The sequence below is a fragment of the Penicillium malachiteum genome, assembly GCF_028827825.1.
Source record: "Penicillium malachiteum strain IBT 17515 chromosome Unknown utg000003l:1.0-4950554.0:1.0-4952489.0, whole genome shotgun sequence".
Lineage (NCBI taxonomy): Eukaryota > Fungi > Ascomycota > Eurotiomycetes > Eurotiales > Aspergillaceae > Penicillium > Penicillium malachiteum.
The window spans coordinates 2,146,412-2,160,376 of record NW_026643096.1 but is presented as its reverse complement, the minus strand read 5'-3'; the positions used below and the strand labels follow the sequence as shown (position 1 = coordinate 2,160,376).

Here is a 13,965-nt window from a genome sequence, read left to right as displayed (position 1 = left end):
CTCTATCAATCTTTTTCTTTTTTTACTTCATCCCTCCTTTTGTACTACAAGCCTCCCCATGAACCGCTCATTTAAATATATATTTCTCGGGCTCTAAGCCGCTTTTTACTTCCTCACACTCTTCTATTCCCTCTCAAGCCCTTCTAATAAATCAACATTCTTCTCCAAGCCTATATCTAGATAAGAACAGGGGGAGTTGCTACCGACAGAATGGCGGTCGCCGCGAGGTACACCCATCTCTCCCACTTAAGTATCTTAATCTCAAGGCTCAGGCTGAAATCAACAAGCTCCGCAGTGAGCTTAACAGCGCAGTAATACAACTGGAAGACTACCCGGATCTCTTTGCCGAACCCCTTCACGATGTCTTCCTCTAAGCCGCCACTAGCATTACCAACTTCGGGCCTTTTAACAAAGACATTTTGATACCACGAATTAGGACCGTCACCGAGAAAGATTTCACCAGGCCCGCGCGCAGATATCATCCTGACACTCAGGGCACCGGGAACGGTCAGCCAAACATTTTGAGACCTTGAGATGAGCAGAGATCTCGCCGCTCAAGATCGCCGACCCTTTCAACCGCCTCGTTTATCTCATCGTCAACTCTGTTCTGCGATAAGAGCGGCCCAAGTCCGGGACTTCTTTACTCGATGGGGACATTCAAGTCGATTATTGCCCTAAAAACACTGCCCCTTCTCCCTGGTTTCTGGCAAGAGCTTCTACATTCTTTGCAAGAGTTAGCACACCCTCGCCACTGTTAGCCACTGTTAAAAGGCCAACTTCAAAAAGGGTCATGAGAAGTGCACCTAGGGTCGGATTCGAAGAGCTTGTCAAGGGTGGGTTTGACGCACAAATAGAACAGCGGCAGTATGTTTCTGAGCAGAAGAAGACGCTAGAAGATTCGAAAGGGGAATTGATTGGGTCTGAATCAGAGTCTTCCTGATTCAGGAGACAAAGGACATGAATCAGCCACTTTATTATTTTGTTCCAATAGAATTGTACATAATAGTCGTGCTCTAATTTCTTCTAAACATACTAGATCCATCAGTGGACTACGCCTTCGGCAGAGTGCTTATCATCTGGGTCAGCGGCAACATACTATGTATGTCCGGTAAAGGACATGAAGTCCAAGGTATATCTGGCAAACTTGAATAATATAGATTCACAAGGCTTGACAAATGGCAATTGTTTGAAGCTGACTCATGACTATAGTATATCCATATCTTTGACTGAGTCAATCGTTACCTGAAGCTCCACATCATAACTGGTGAAAGGAAGATAAACAAAGACTCTTTCAATCAAGATTTCCCAGAGCTTAAAATAAGTTTTGGATGCCATTCATCCCATTCTCATTGACAAGGAGATGAGAAGATGATTTATTAGCTTCGCTTCGCTTCACTTCTTTCACACGTCACGTCTCCACGGCAAATTTCTTTACACCTGACATCTCTTTGAACCTCAGATCTTTTTACCTACTGTAAATTTCTTTTTACACCTCCAGCCTCTCTCCACCTCACTCCTTCACCAAATCTCGCTGTTCTAATTCTCACATATCTTTTACTCGACTCTCTGCCAGCGGCTCTGGACTTAGGCCTTCGTGAGTGACAACTTATATCCCCTTCCATATCCCCTCAAGCTCTTCTAATTATTCAAAAGTCTTCTTCACCACATAGTCCTTTCCAGAACACATCGAGAATGCATGGAAGAGGAGCTTCTACCGGCAGAAGAGCCATTCAAAGATGCATGGCGCCAGTCACGACCTCCACAGGAAGGAGGATTCCACCGGAGACATACGCCAACATCCTGGCACTCAAGGCAATGGGATGGAGTAACTCCCGTATTGCATTGACTTCCAGGATGAGCAGAGATATTGTGGGTCGTTGTATCGCATGGGCCCTAGACAATGGCTTCAACCCTGACGTGAGACCTCTGGTTCTAACCGATCAAATGGTCGGCATTACGACCAGCCGGAGAACGCCCCTGCAAAAACCTCAACATCTCATCCCTTCCCCTTCTGACAGCCAAGCCTCTTCTGAAGCATGATTTGCCTTCCTGTTAGGAAAGAAGGGAATGATGCCGGTCTTGGGGAATTGAGAAGGTATGAAGCTTCATCAGTTCTTCTGTAAGACCCCTGGATACAGCAACTAACATCTCTTCCAGAACCTGAGAATCTTTCCAGGGCGCATCAAGTCAGCAATGCTCAGGCAGAAATGGCGCTGGAATACACCTCTAGGTTTTACAAACCCAGGGAGTACCTTTAGGGCCCCGTTGGTCATGATCAAGATTACTTCATTGATGGAGGCAGCGGGTACCAATTATGTGACATCAAAAAGTGGAAAATCAAAAACTTCACTACATAAATTGATGTATCTTGCTCTCTACTCATGTGTAGAACTGGGTAATAGGCGTGGAATGGTAGTCATGTACTCCGCACCCTGCATGGGAATTGAAATCAATATAAGATACGTCATTGTCGCAGAATCTAGACCCCATTATGGAATGTATTACTAGTAAAGCCACCGCCACATCTCAGGTTATACATACATGTGGTACATGCATAAGTGGACTCCGTGATCCAGCCATCGAGCCAATAAACGCCTTAACTTGAAGTATTGTAGAACTCAACTTGATTAAATGCTACCATCCCCTTTCATGTTCAATTTACTCCAGATGTCTGTTTCCCTTTTCAAGAATCATAAATTTTATGCAAGTCCATTTTTAAATAGGAGTCCTCTTTTTCAAATGTTCTATTTTCAAGTTCCCTGTTGTTCATCTTAATTTGCCTAGTGTGGGGAACTTGAACTAGCGGCTATTTTAGCTGACGATCACGCCTAAATAAGTGAACTAGTGGAGCCAATGTTCCCTAAACTAAACCTAGCATAGTCTAGACTCAGTCTAGGCAGTCTTGTCAGGGGAGATTTTCTTCATTGAATTGATTTGGTGGAGAGGGGTCCTACGCCACTTCTCCCCCTCACATTGTACTCCGTATTCCGTAGAGACAAGGTTGGAGTTCTTTTCCAAGGTTCCAACCTCCTGGTCTTTCTCTATTCTCATCGTTCTTTTAAATTTCTTCTTTAACGAAGGTCTCATTCTCTCTTTCAATTCCATTGTCCCATTGAATATTCCGTACCTTGAAATTAGCTATCTGTGAAAGCTGTCTAATTGTATTTGTTCTCGAACCCCTATCACCCTCAGGCAACTTCAGGCTTCTCTGAATCAAATCTTTACCGCCTTTCTTTAAAGAGCTCAAGAGAATTGTGATCATTTGATCAGTGCAAGATCTTTCTCTCATCGTTGCTTTCGCTCTTCTCATTGACAACAAATGACGATCACGTTCCCTTACTACTAGATCCCTGTGCTGGATCATGCATTTCTCGCAGTTTTTGACCATTGCGAGCCTGGCGACCGGTGTGAAAGCCTTTTATCCATGGCAGATCAAGGTTGAATTGACAGATACCTCTTCAACCGTTGAATCCTTGGAGCGCCGCTTCTTACCTTGGATTCTGAAGCCCGATGACCCCGAAGAAGACTCCAACGCCAAGCCATTTACCCTCGGTATTAGGAAGTTCCCCGTTCGCCGTGATGATACCTACAACATTGTGAAAGCCAATACTCCGACTCTTCCCAATAGTGCCGCAGTCGACCAGGATGGCCATGATTACTCTTACTTCGCAGTGGTAGAAGTTGGATCACAGAAGGAACAGATGTGGCTCGCTCTTGATACTGGCTCACCAAGTTCCTGGGTCTTCAGTTCCACTTGCACAAGCAGCGTTTGCACCAGTCACCACCTCTTTGACACAGGGAAGTCAACCAGTTACATCTCAAACAACTCTGCCATTACAGTTGGATATGGAAGCGGTACCATCAAGGGCAATCTGGGTCAAGATACCATGTCGATCGCTGGTCTGAATGCAACCTTCTCATTCGGAGACGCTACATCGGCGAGCTCGGCCTTTGCGAACTATCCTATCGATGGAATCCTCGGTTTTGGTCGGTCGGGTACTGCGGGCTGGACCATCCCATCATTCATGGACATCGTGGCCAAGGATGGCCATCTCTCCTCTAACATCGTGGGCTTCAGTCTTTCGCGTGCCAAGGATGATGCAAAGACTGGTGAGGTGAATTTTGGAACTGTTGACACCACCAAGTTTGATGGTAACATAACCTACACTACCACAAACTCGGATATCTGGACAATCCCCCTTAACGATGTCTATGTGAATGGCACAGCCTGCGGTCTTACCGGTAAAAGCGCCACAATCGATACCGGCACGACTTACATCTTGATTCCACCCGATGATGCCGCAACTCTGTTCGCTCAAGTCCCCGGATCCATCAAGTCGGGCTCGAACTACATTATTCCATGCAACTCCAATGCGACCATAGAGTTAGCCTTCTCTGGTGTCAAATACTCTATCTCCCCGGATGATTACATCGGTGCTACAAGCACTAATGGCTGTGTGTCCACAATCGTGGGTTACCAATCCTCCGGATCTAATGATTGGCTCGTGGGCGATGTGTTCTTGAAGAATGTATACTCCGTCTTCGACTTCGATGATGGAAAAATCGGGTTTGGAAAACGGAATTCGACATCTGCTTCAGGAAACGGAACTTGCACAATTCCCACTTCCACTTCGACTACGACTGCAACTTCAACTGCTACAACCATGAGTTCTATTACTGCCGCGAATACAGCAGCTTTAGCCTCTGGAACTACATCTGGATCTACCCACTCCACTATCTCACCCAATTCCGGCTCTCACATATCATTTACCTTGATTCCATCATTCATGGCAGTCATTGCAGCTATCTTTGCTTAACGCACTCTGCTCTTACATTCTTCATTTCACCCACATGAATTATTACACACACAATCATATTTCCAACAATCTGCTCTCTCTGCATCACGACTTTTGGCGAACTATCGTTCCAGGCGTTATCCTGTCAATATCCATTACTGCCCATATTTTCACTGGCCTATCTGCTCATACTTTACGAGTGTTATTCTCTCATTGATATCCCCACCGCGTCTACCATTCTGTCAGCGATTTGTCTACCGTTGTTGATGCACAATTTGCAATGCTCACCCGTTCAGCGAGATGATGAGCCAATCTCGCGTTCGATTCTTAATTTTCATGTATGATAATATCTGATTTGGAGATGGAAGTTTCATTTAATTCAGTAATTTCCACAATTCTTTGTCTACGCGATAATTACAATGCCTTTTCTGGCAGTAAATTGTAAGACTTGAGGCCAGAGTCTATCAAAATCAGCATCACCATCAAAGGGCATCACCATATTTGCAAAGACTCACCAAGGATCGTGAAAGAGAAATCTTTCACACTGTTGAATCCCGCCACACCCATGAGGATATCCAAATCCGCCAACAACGACTTCATAACATGGCGCACCCCGTCCTCACCCATGATACTCAATCCCCAAATCCACAATCGTCCCACAAACACAAACTTCGCTCCAAGGGCCAGAGCCTTGACAACATCACTAGCCCCTCTGACTCCAGAATCATACATAATATAAATTCGATCATCAACCGCATCGGCAATCTCCTCCAGCGCATCCAAACTAGCAATGGCTCCATCCACCTGCCGCCCAGCATGGTTACTAACCACAATCCCATCAACTCCAAGATCCACACACTTCTCCGCATCCATGACCGACTGAATTCCCTTGATAACAAACGGTCTTCCACCAGAGATCCTTTTCCACTGCTCCATCAACCAAGGAATCTTCTCCCATGACCACGCCCGTCCATGCCAAATCGAATCAATCCACTTACTAGAAGCCCGCACAACATCCACATCAGGGTCGAATCCATCCTCTTCACACCGTTTACGAAAAACCGGATCCGAAAGTCCTAGATCAGCGCCGAATCCACGGTAAAACGCATAATTGGAACTGGCAACATCATCATGTCGCCACCCAAGTTGCCACGTATCTGTTGTAAGGATCAAAACATCGAATCCAGAGTCCCACGCCCTTGTAAGTAATGAAAGAGTTAACTCATCATCATGAGGCATATAGAGCTGGTAAAACCGCGGTGAGCCCGGTCCGTTTTCTTTTCCCACTGTCTCGATGGGTGTGCTTCCGGCTGTACTTAGACAGTATGGTAATTTCAGCTCGCCGGCGACTTTTGCAACGGCGGATTCTCCGGATGGGTGATATATCTTGTTTATACCGATTGGTGCGAACCCGATTGGCGCTGAGACTTTGTGGTCGAAGATTGTTGTTGTTGTGTCGCGGTTATTGGTGTCGACTAATTGATTGGGAATTATACGGTGACGATAGAAGGCCTGACGGTTTGCTAGGTGTGTATTTGACATTCCAGCGTTGGATGAAGCGTAGTACCTGAGAGGAATGTTATTTCGGTGTACCTTGGAGCTTCTGGAGAGGGCTTGGAACGGACCAGCCGCCTTCGCTGAGTCGTTCTTTGGCTCGGGCTTCGAGCTTGCGGGGATCTGCTCTGTGTAAGTAAGATCATTCAGAAGAAAATGCTCGTTCAGATTATGCACCTGTGTTGAATTGTGGTGTTTGGCCCTCGTTGGGCTTCCAGAAGTTCTCCCGCTGATATAGCGCCCATTGGGGAGTAGTACGGTTTTCGATGTGAGGATTGGTAGGGTCACTCATTGAGAATATGATCTCATAAAAGTTCAGTTCTTAGAAGATTAAATTCTTTTGAATTGACTTGAGAGTCAGGTTTTATAGATCATGCTAATCTTATCAGTGACTTCATCTTGACGCATCTCCGAGTCCAACCCCGGATCAGAAACACCTTATTTTAAGCTTATACTGTACTTCAATGTATGGCGAGAGACAAAAACTTCGATGAAAGCAGGCTCTCCGAAGGAATTCATCGAATGATACTTGCCTCCGAGTCTGCCTTACTCCGCTAAGACTGTATTTTCGATAAATGGACCATGGCTCCAACTCATCCTGTCCTGGTTGGTACGTCTAGGGATCCGGTCCGAAGCAGGTTAATTCATGACATCAATTTATGCCAAGTATTGAAGTATCTGAATTGTTTTATACTAATCTATTTCCATCTTCAATCCCTAAATTGGACTTTATGGGTATTACTGTTCTTAAGAGTCCAGATGTCAGCTTGGGAGTACTATGCATCTTCAATTACCATGACGTCATAAGGGTATACTATATAGATGCTAAATATTGGGTCAAAATAACAGAAACGACTGAAATAATAGCCCAATTTGCCTGTTTTAGTACAACTAGGCAGATAAACTTGAAGACAAACTTGAAGTAGATACACTTATGCATACTAGGGCCTACTCAAATTTCTCATGAACAGCCTGAGTAGAATTGACCAATATGTATAGATACCAGGAGATAAGTACCAACTTGGTACCAACATACGAATACCATGTAAGCCTCTTGAAACTAACTAGTAACACATATTCCCCCAGATCTACGCCGAACGATCTGCCATGCACTCGGCGTCTCTCGCCGAGTCGACTCGGCGAGTCGGCACTTAGTTAGTCATAAATCCCGAGATTCCCCGGTTTCTTAGCCGCCTGGCGGGCGCTATACCCGATCGGGCCATATCGGGGAACCAACAGCGTCATCGCCGATACTAATCTCTCTTCAAATGTTCTTTCACCTTTACACATTTCCATTGAGAGAAAATACACGATGTTCGGTCTTGCAGGAAGAAGAAGCACCATTGTGCGTTCAAAATGCTTAACGTCAGCTGCAATTCCAGCTCGCGCTGCTCCTGCTGTACTGGATGCCAGGGAATTCCATTCAACATCGACGAACGCCGCATCCCGACCGACATGGATGCCAATGCGGGTTAAGACTCCATGGATTGATGCTTTGACACAGAGCCGTGAGGCTACACGAAACTCCAGGGCTGGTGTTGAGGCAGCACCCCTCCCGAAGCCAGATGTGACACCGAAAAGGATGTCGGATAGTCGTTACAGCGCTGTATGCTTTATTCTATTCCCAATATTGAATTTTCTTTGACTCACAGTTTGCCATGTAGATTCTTCCATTAGCACAGGACAAATGGCTTCTCGATACATATCTCAATGCCTCCGGCCATATCCGGTGAGTCTATCTCCAGTCCACAATGATGAGATCCCAAAACTAATAGCGATTTAGACTTGGTTCATTGTTGATGGACCTCGATGCCTTGGCTGGTGTCATTGCACACCGTCACACAGGTGATGGTGTTACCACCGTTACTGCCGCTGTGGATCGAATTACTATTGAGAATCCACTGATGGAGATCTGTGATCTCGAACTTAGTGGTCAGGTCACATATGCTACAGGCCGGTCAAGTATGGAGATTTCATGCCAGGTAACCAAGGCCCGACCAGAGGGCCAGGAGCCTCAGCCAGAGGATGTTCTGATTACCTGTGCTTTCACCATGGTGTCATTAGACCCTGCAACGAAGAAGTAGGCACGCCTACACCTTATTTGAATTGACTTCAATGCTAACCTGTATACAGGCCTGCCCGTGTTGCTCCCCTTCTAATTGAAACCGATGAAGAGAGACTGCTTTACAAGAAGGGCGAAGAAAACTCCAAGGCCAAGAAGGCCCTCAGAACTCGCAGTCTACTCGAGAAGGCACCCGATGATGAGGAGAGTAACCTTATCCACTCTATGTGGACCAAGGAGATGTCTTACCTGAGTAGGAATCCACACACTGAAATTCAAACAGCCCAGCAACTAACATCTATTCCAGACCCCGAGAACCCAGTAATTCGCCCTGAGAACCAAGTCTTCATGAGCGAAACTGTCCTTAAATCCGCCATGATCATGCAACCCCAAGACCGAAACCGACACAACTTCATGATCTTCGGTGGCTTCCTCCTAAAACAATCCTTTGAACTTGCTTTCTGCTGCGCAGCATCTTTTCTCCCACGCACGACCCAACTTCTTGGCCTTGGATCCCAGTACCTTTGAGAATCCCGTTCCTGTGGGAAGTGTGCTATACCTTCGTGCTACAGTGGCCTACACCGAGCCCGAAGAACGTGAAGGTGATAGCAGCAAGTACACCCGAGTCCAGGTGCGCGTTGACACGAAGGTCCGAGATGTGGAGCACGGTACGAAGAAGTCTACTGGAATGTTCAACTACACCTTTTTGGTGGAGAAGGATATCAATGTTATGCCGAAGAGCTATGGAGAGTTCATGCTTTGGACTGATGCGAGACGTCGGGCCTTGAATGCTGCCGCTATTGACCCCGGACACAAGACGAGTGCTTTGCGGACTATCAAGGATAGTGTGACTGAGTAGATTCTTCTTTGTTTATGGAGCAATGCAGTGGTGTGGAGGCTGTGAGTGTCTAGTCTAATGTACATATATCCGTCTATAAAAATCAGCGTTGAAGTATCTTCAGGTTCAGGTTTAACTTGTAAAATCCATTCGGGGCTTCGTGTTCTGAAGGTCGTCAATAGGATAGTACTGTCGAGGGTCTTCAGGGCTGCAAGCCTTCAATGTGCAGTTGGAAGTGACCTTATGACTCAAACAGCATTGGACGTACATGGGCAACCGGCTGATGTCAGAAGGTAGAGGAGGACATGCATGAAGGCTGGAACAATTTACGACATCTACATCATCAGATACAATCTACTAGTTGAACATATACTAGGATTGCAAGAAGAGAGACGGGTGTGAGTAGTAGAGAGTAAGTAGAAAATGTCAAATGCTTCATTGAACTTCAGTAGTAGAGCTGATACTCTGTAGATGGAAAGACTTGTAGGAAGTTTACGATTGTGAAGTTTGAAGAATGACAACCTTGGAAGGCCGAGGAACATTTAAAAGGCTGATGAACATTCATACATCTTGGGAAATGATATATGTAATGATCATTCAGAAACATAAACAGACCATGCAAGGTTTCAAAAACAAAATGAATAAATCTTTTATGGGATAAAGAGATCAGGAGAACATGTAAGAATATAATTATCCTTGAAGCCCTATAGGCTTCAAGACCCGTGCACTCGGAGCTTCCTCTCCGCTGTGCTCCATCGCCCTGCAGATTGTGCCACCCCCTGCATGTCGTAGATTGTGTCATACACTTGGAGCTTCTTCTCCCCCTATGTGTCGTTGTCCCTGCAGATTGTGCCACCACCTGCATTGTCGAATCGAAGGGGGAGGGCGACGGAGGGGGGGGGGTGGGGGGGCTGTTGATCAAGCAGCCATGGGATATTTGAAGAATGTAGATGGATTGAGTCCAAGAGGCTGACCGTGAACAAGTTAGTGGATTGATGCTTGATGAGAGGGTTGGTGACCTAACCTATCCAAATCAAATATCCCAGAATTTAAGAGAAGACAAGTCTGTCCATCAAATCCATAGAGCTAAAGCACGCGAAGGTAGATGTGTTTGATGAAACAGCATCAAAAATTTAAACTGATTGACGTTGGACACCGACGTGGCAGATATCTAATCTATTAAACTGGAGGTTTTAACCTCCGTCAGCACGGGTTGCTGGCAAGGTCTTCCACTCATGAATGCAACTATGAGAAAGAAAAGGGTGCAGATCAGGGGACAAAGATTTGAGAAACGAGGGGGGCTAATGAGAGACAATTGGGCGGAGACAAAGATAGAAGAAGAAGGGACGAAGGGGGCAGGTGTATGGGGGTGACCCCAGGCTAATATTTCATAGCAGTCACCCCGAGACCCAATACCTATGTGAGAACAGGCACCAGATCTCATGGAAGTATAAAAAGAACCGAAGCGCAGGAAGCCCACTAAGGAAAAAAAGGTCACTAGAGTTCTTACCTTGATGGAAGCAGAAAGATGGGCCACCCATCATAATGCCAAGGTGTAGGGCGCGCTGAGAAGAAGATGTTCCAGGGAAGGTGTGAGACAGGTTGATGAGGACCATTGGTGGTCATGTCAATAAGGTAATGACATATTGGGGTATGTTCACATATCAACACAGAGTAACATCAGCTGTAGTTGGCGTTGAGGTTGAGAGACTTCAACAAGGTGGTGTCATGTTGGAGTGTGTGAATGGAAGACTGTGTCGATATGATGACAGAAGGTCATGTCAACAAAGAAGTGTCATGTTGGAGTGTGTTGACATGTCAACAAATCAGGGTTGTGACAGGCGAAGGTATGTCAACAATCACATGGTGGAAGGCAATGTTGGCATTGTTTTTGTGGAAGACGCGTCAACAAAACCAGTGGAGCAAACCGTGTCAAGGCATGTGTCAACACAGTGAGTGTAGTCAACCGAAGTGGAACCTAAGGTCTTGAGAAGACCGAACGAGTCTCCTCTTAGCAATGGTATTGGTAGTGGCACCGTGGGCGGGGCTCCGTAGAGCAATAAAAGTACAAAAATCCCAGGACGAGACTATGGGTACGGAAGGCTCACCTGAAGGGTTGATGTCTTGACCGAGGTAATGTGTCAAGAGAATGTGTTGATGGATGAATGTATGGGGGGATGGATGGAAGGGACATGATGTTCATCAGACATGATGGTGATCAAGCACCATGTTGATGAGATCATGAGATCCTGTAGAAAGAGATAGAGTGGACAAGTGTTGGGGAAAAAAGAGGAAGAGGTTCTGAAGTATGAGAAAATCCGGGGATTTATACCCTGAGGGTGGGCCTGGGGAAGCGCGTCAAGATCACCCCTGTGGAGTTGAATCAAGCAATGAGAAGCTCGTGATCTTTGTTTAACTGATCCTCTCGGTACCACTCGGTACCACTCCCCAGATCGAAGATCAAATGGCTGCCACGCGATGCAGGATCACCTCTATAGAATCGTAGCCATCAGATCACCCGCATAATTTAAGCGAGCCAATAAGAAACGAGTGATTCTTTCCAGTGATCCTGGCCTCTGATTTATGCCAAAATACATGACCAACTTTCGAATTAATTGGAATTTCAAAATTTGGGAAACTCTATACCAGTTGAGTTGGGCATATCAGATATCTGGACCTAGATGGAGAGCTTTTCCGAGTCTTGGATATTTTTGGTTTATGTAGCCATAAGTTGAAACTCCTCCAACCAGCCCTGCCGGGCTAGCTCAATCGGTAGAGCGTGAGACTCTTAATCTCAAGGTTGGGGGTTCGACCCCCCCCGTTCGGCTATTCCTAAAAAACCATAACCTGAGAATTCTTTTTTGCACTTTTTCTTTTTTTCATCTTTCGATTTTTTTAACCTTCTGATAAAGAAGAAATTAACTGATAAACCAGTTGACTTGCATTTTGAGGCGATATAACACCTAAAGAATTTCAAGTTACAAAAGTATATATTCCTAGTTAGTAGGGCAGAATCCGTCTAAGACCGAGTTATTAAACAATATGATTGATGCGCTCAAGTGCTTGATTTGAATCGCACTGGTGCTATCGATTTTCAAGTTGAAGCCTGGAGGTTGGTCTGGCGTATGACTTTGCCCTTCCATGCGAGATCACATTTGACAAAAAGAAATCTCAAGAATTTGTGTACGTACATGATTGATGACTCGCAAGGGCCCGAAAATTGATACACAGGTCGAATTGCTTGAGTTATTTCGTGTCTTTGATCCCGAAAAGACTACGGTATATATGGATGTATGTAGTAGAGGATATATATTACTACTAGATATGTTCCGTGGCCACTGGCAGATGGAAATCCTCAAGTGCTGTACCGTAATTCTCTCAAACGTGAATGAGACCGATAAAGGTCAAAAACATTTGAATCATTATGAACATTTGAACAGCCCTGGAGTCCGTGTAGACTTGTCTGATTTACATATAGTTATACCTAGTTCACATTGCGCATATGCCAAAAAATCAGCATCATCTTTTTTATGCCCCCAAAGTCCCGTACCCCTTCTGATCACGTCCGACTTCTTTCCCAGCCTCCTCGTTTGGATGACTGTTTGCCAAAGCTTTTCCTTCCTCCGCAAGATTTGGGCTAGTAGTGGAACCGGCTTCTGACGACATTGGATTTGAATCCTCGACATTAGACGCGGACTGGGCTGCTCTCTTTCGCAGTTTGTTTGCTAGCATAGACCCAATGGCAACCAAAAGGGCCAGTGTCGTCACAACCGCCATGATGGTCTTACCATCAGGTGTAGTATTCGCAGCGTCAATGTGCTCGATAGACCATGGGTAACATGTCGACTTGACGGTAATATAAATGCCTAGACCGATAAAAAGAAAAGGGACCACCAGATCCGCATATTTTTGCGCTAAATGCACAATATGTCTTTGCTTCTTGATAAGAAATGCAACTTAGGACCACAACCCGAGTAATATATAGTAAATAACGACATAAATCGCTATTTCTGCACCTTTAGCTTGCGAGAACAGAGGAATGTAAGTTCCAATATTGTCTCCGCCGTTCATTATAGTGACAAGTGAAACTTTCAATATACTCTTCGCACCCGATATATGCGATTCCTCTGCTTCTTCTCCTTCTTCTCCCTTAACCGGAAGGAGAAGTCCGATCAATTTCCAGACTCCCAGTAACATTGGCAGTAGACCGAGGAATCCGATCGGCTCAGAGGGGAGCACCATAGAAACAGCGAAGCCAATCATGCCAACAGCCATGATTATGGTGAATCCGACATATTGGCCGATAGTAATCTTGATGGGTGTGAGAGTCGCACTAGTGGATGCCTCTGCGAAGAAGGTAGCCAAAACAAAGATGTCATCGATATTGGTGATCGCGAACGTACTGCATGCAGTTCCGACTGATTTTCCGAACTGCATATCGTTGATAGGACAGGAGCAGTCTTCGTCAGCTTGTGGGAGTCACAGGGGGTCTTGATTAGGCCTGTGCAAATCCCATGGGATATCCATGCATCCATGGATGGATAGTTGGGATATTGTTAAAAAGTTAGTCCCATGGGAGTGCCCAGGTAACCATGTTCCATGGAATATGGGTAAAAAGTTACTCCGGGTCCACTTCCACGGGTAGGTCACTTAGTGTCAAATAAGTTGAAACCCCTGGCGACTGGCTTCAAATCTTTATTCTACACAAGTTCCTG

The 13,965-nt window shown here is 45.6% G+C and overlaps 6 protein-coding genes across 6 annotated transcripts; 2 read left to right on the top strand and 4 right to left on the bottom strand.

Annotated features, from left to right (window-relative positions):
- Positions 1-176: 176 nt before the first annotated feature.
- On the bottom strand, positions 177-482 carry N7483_007137 (uncharacterized protein; the record flags this gene model as incomplete). Its single annotated transcript, XM_057090574.1, has 1 exon — positions 177-482. One exon carries the CDS (start codon positions 480-482, stop codon positions 177-179), a length of 306 nt encoding a protein of 101 aa, XP_056945315.1.
- Positions 483-3,362: 2,880 nt separating this feature from the next.
- On the top strand, positions 3,363-4,817 carry N7483_007136 (pepsin-like aspartic protease; the record flags this gene model as incomplete). The annotated part of the gene is made up of 1 exon (XM_057090573.1): positions 3,363-4,817. The coding sequence occupies one exon, from the start codon at positions 3,363-3,365 to the stop codon at positions 4,815-4,817; it is 1,455 nt and encodes a 484-aa protein (XP_056945314.1).
- A 393-nt stretch (positions 4,818-5,210) lies between these two features.
- On the bottom strand, positions 5,211-6,642 carry N7483_007135 (uncharacterized protein; the record flags this gene model as incomplete). The annotated part of the gene is made up of 3 exons (XM_057090572.1): positions 5,211-5,257; positions 5,312-6,478; positions 6,528-6,642. 3 exons carry the CDS (start codon positions 6,640-6,642, stop codon positions 5,211-5,213), a joined length of 1,329 nt encoding a protein of 442 aa, XP_056945313.1.
- A 948-nt stretch (positions 6,643-7,590) lies between these two features.
- Positions 7,591-9,271, top strand: N7483_007134 (putative acyl-CoA thioester hydrolase; the record flags this gene model as incomplete). The annotated part of the gene is made up of 6 exons (XM_057090571.1): positions 7,591-7,956; positions 8,015-8,079; positions 8,134-8,430; positions 8,484-8,665; positions 8,720-8,836; positions 8,985-9,271. Coding segments are annotated over 6 exons (1,314 nt in total), but the record flags the coding sequence as incomplete, so codon positions are not given.
- A 3,507-nt stretch (positions 9,272-12,778) lies between these two features.
- On the bottom strand, positions 12,779-13,027 carry N7483_007133 (uncharacterized protein; the record flags this gene model as incomplete). Its single annotated transcript, XM_057090570.1, has 1 exon — positions 12,779-13,027. One exon carries the CDS (start codon positions 13,025-13,027, stop codon positions 12,779-12,781), a length of 249 nt encoding a protein of 82 aa, XP_056945311.1.
- A 180-nt stretch (positions 13,028-13,207) lies between these two features.
- Positions 13,208-13,687, bottom strand: N7483_007132 (uncharacterized protein; the record flags this gene model as incomplete). Its single annotated transcript, XM_057090569.1, has 1 exon — positions 13,208-13,687. One exon carries the CDS (start codon positions 13,685-13,687, stop codon positions 13,208-13,210), a length of 480 nt encoding a protein of 159 aa, XP_056945310.1.
- Between the last annotated feature and the right edge of the window lie 278 nt (positions 13,688-13,965).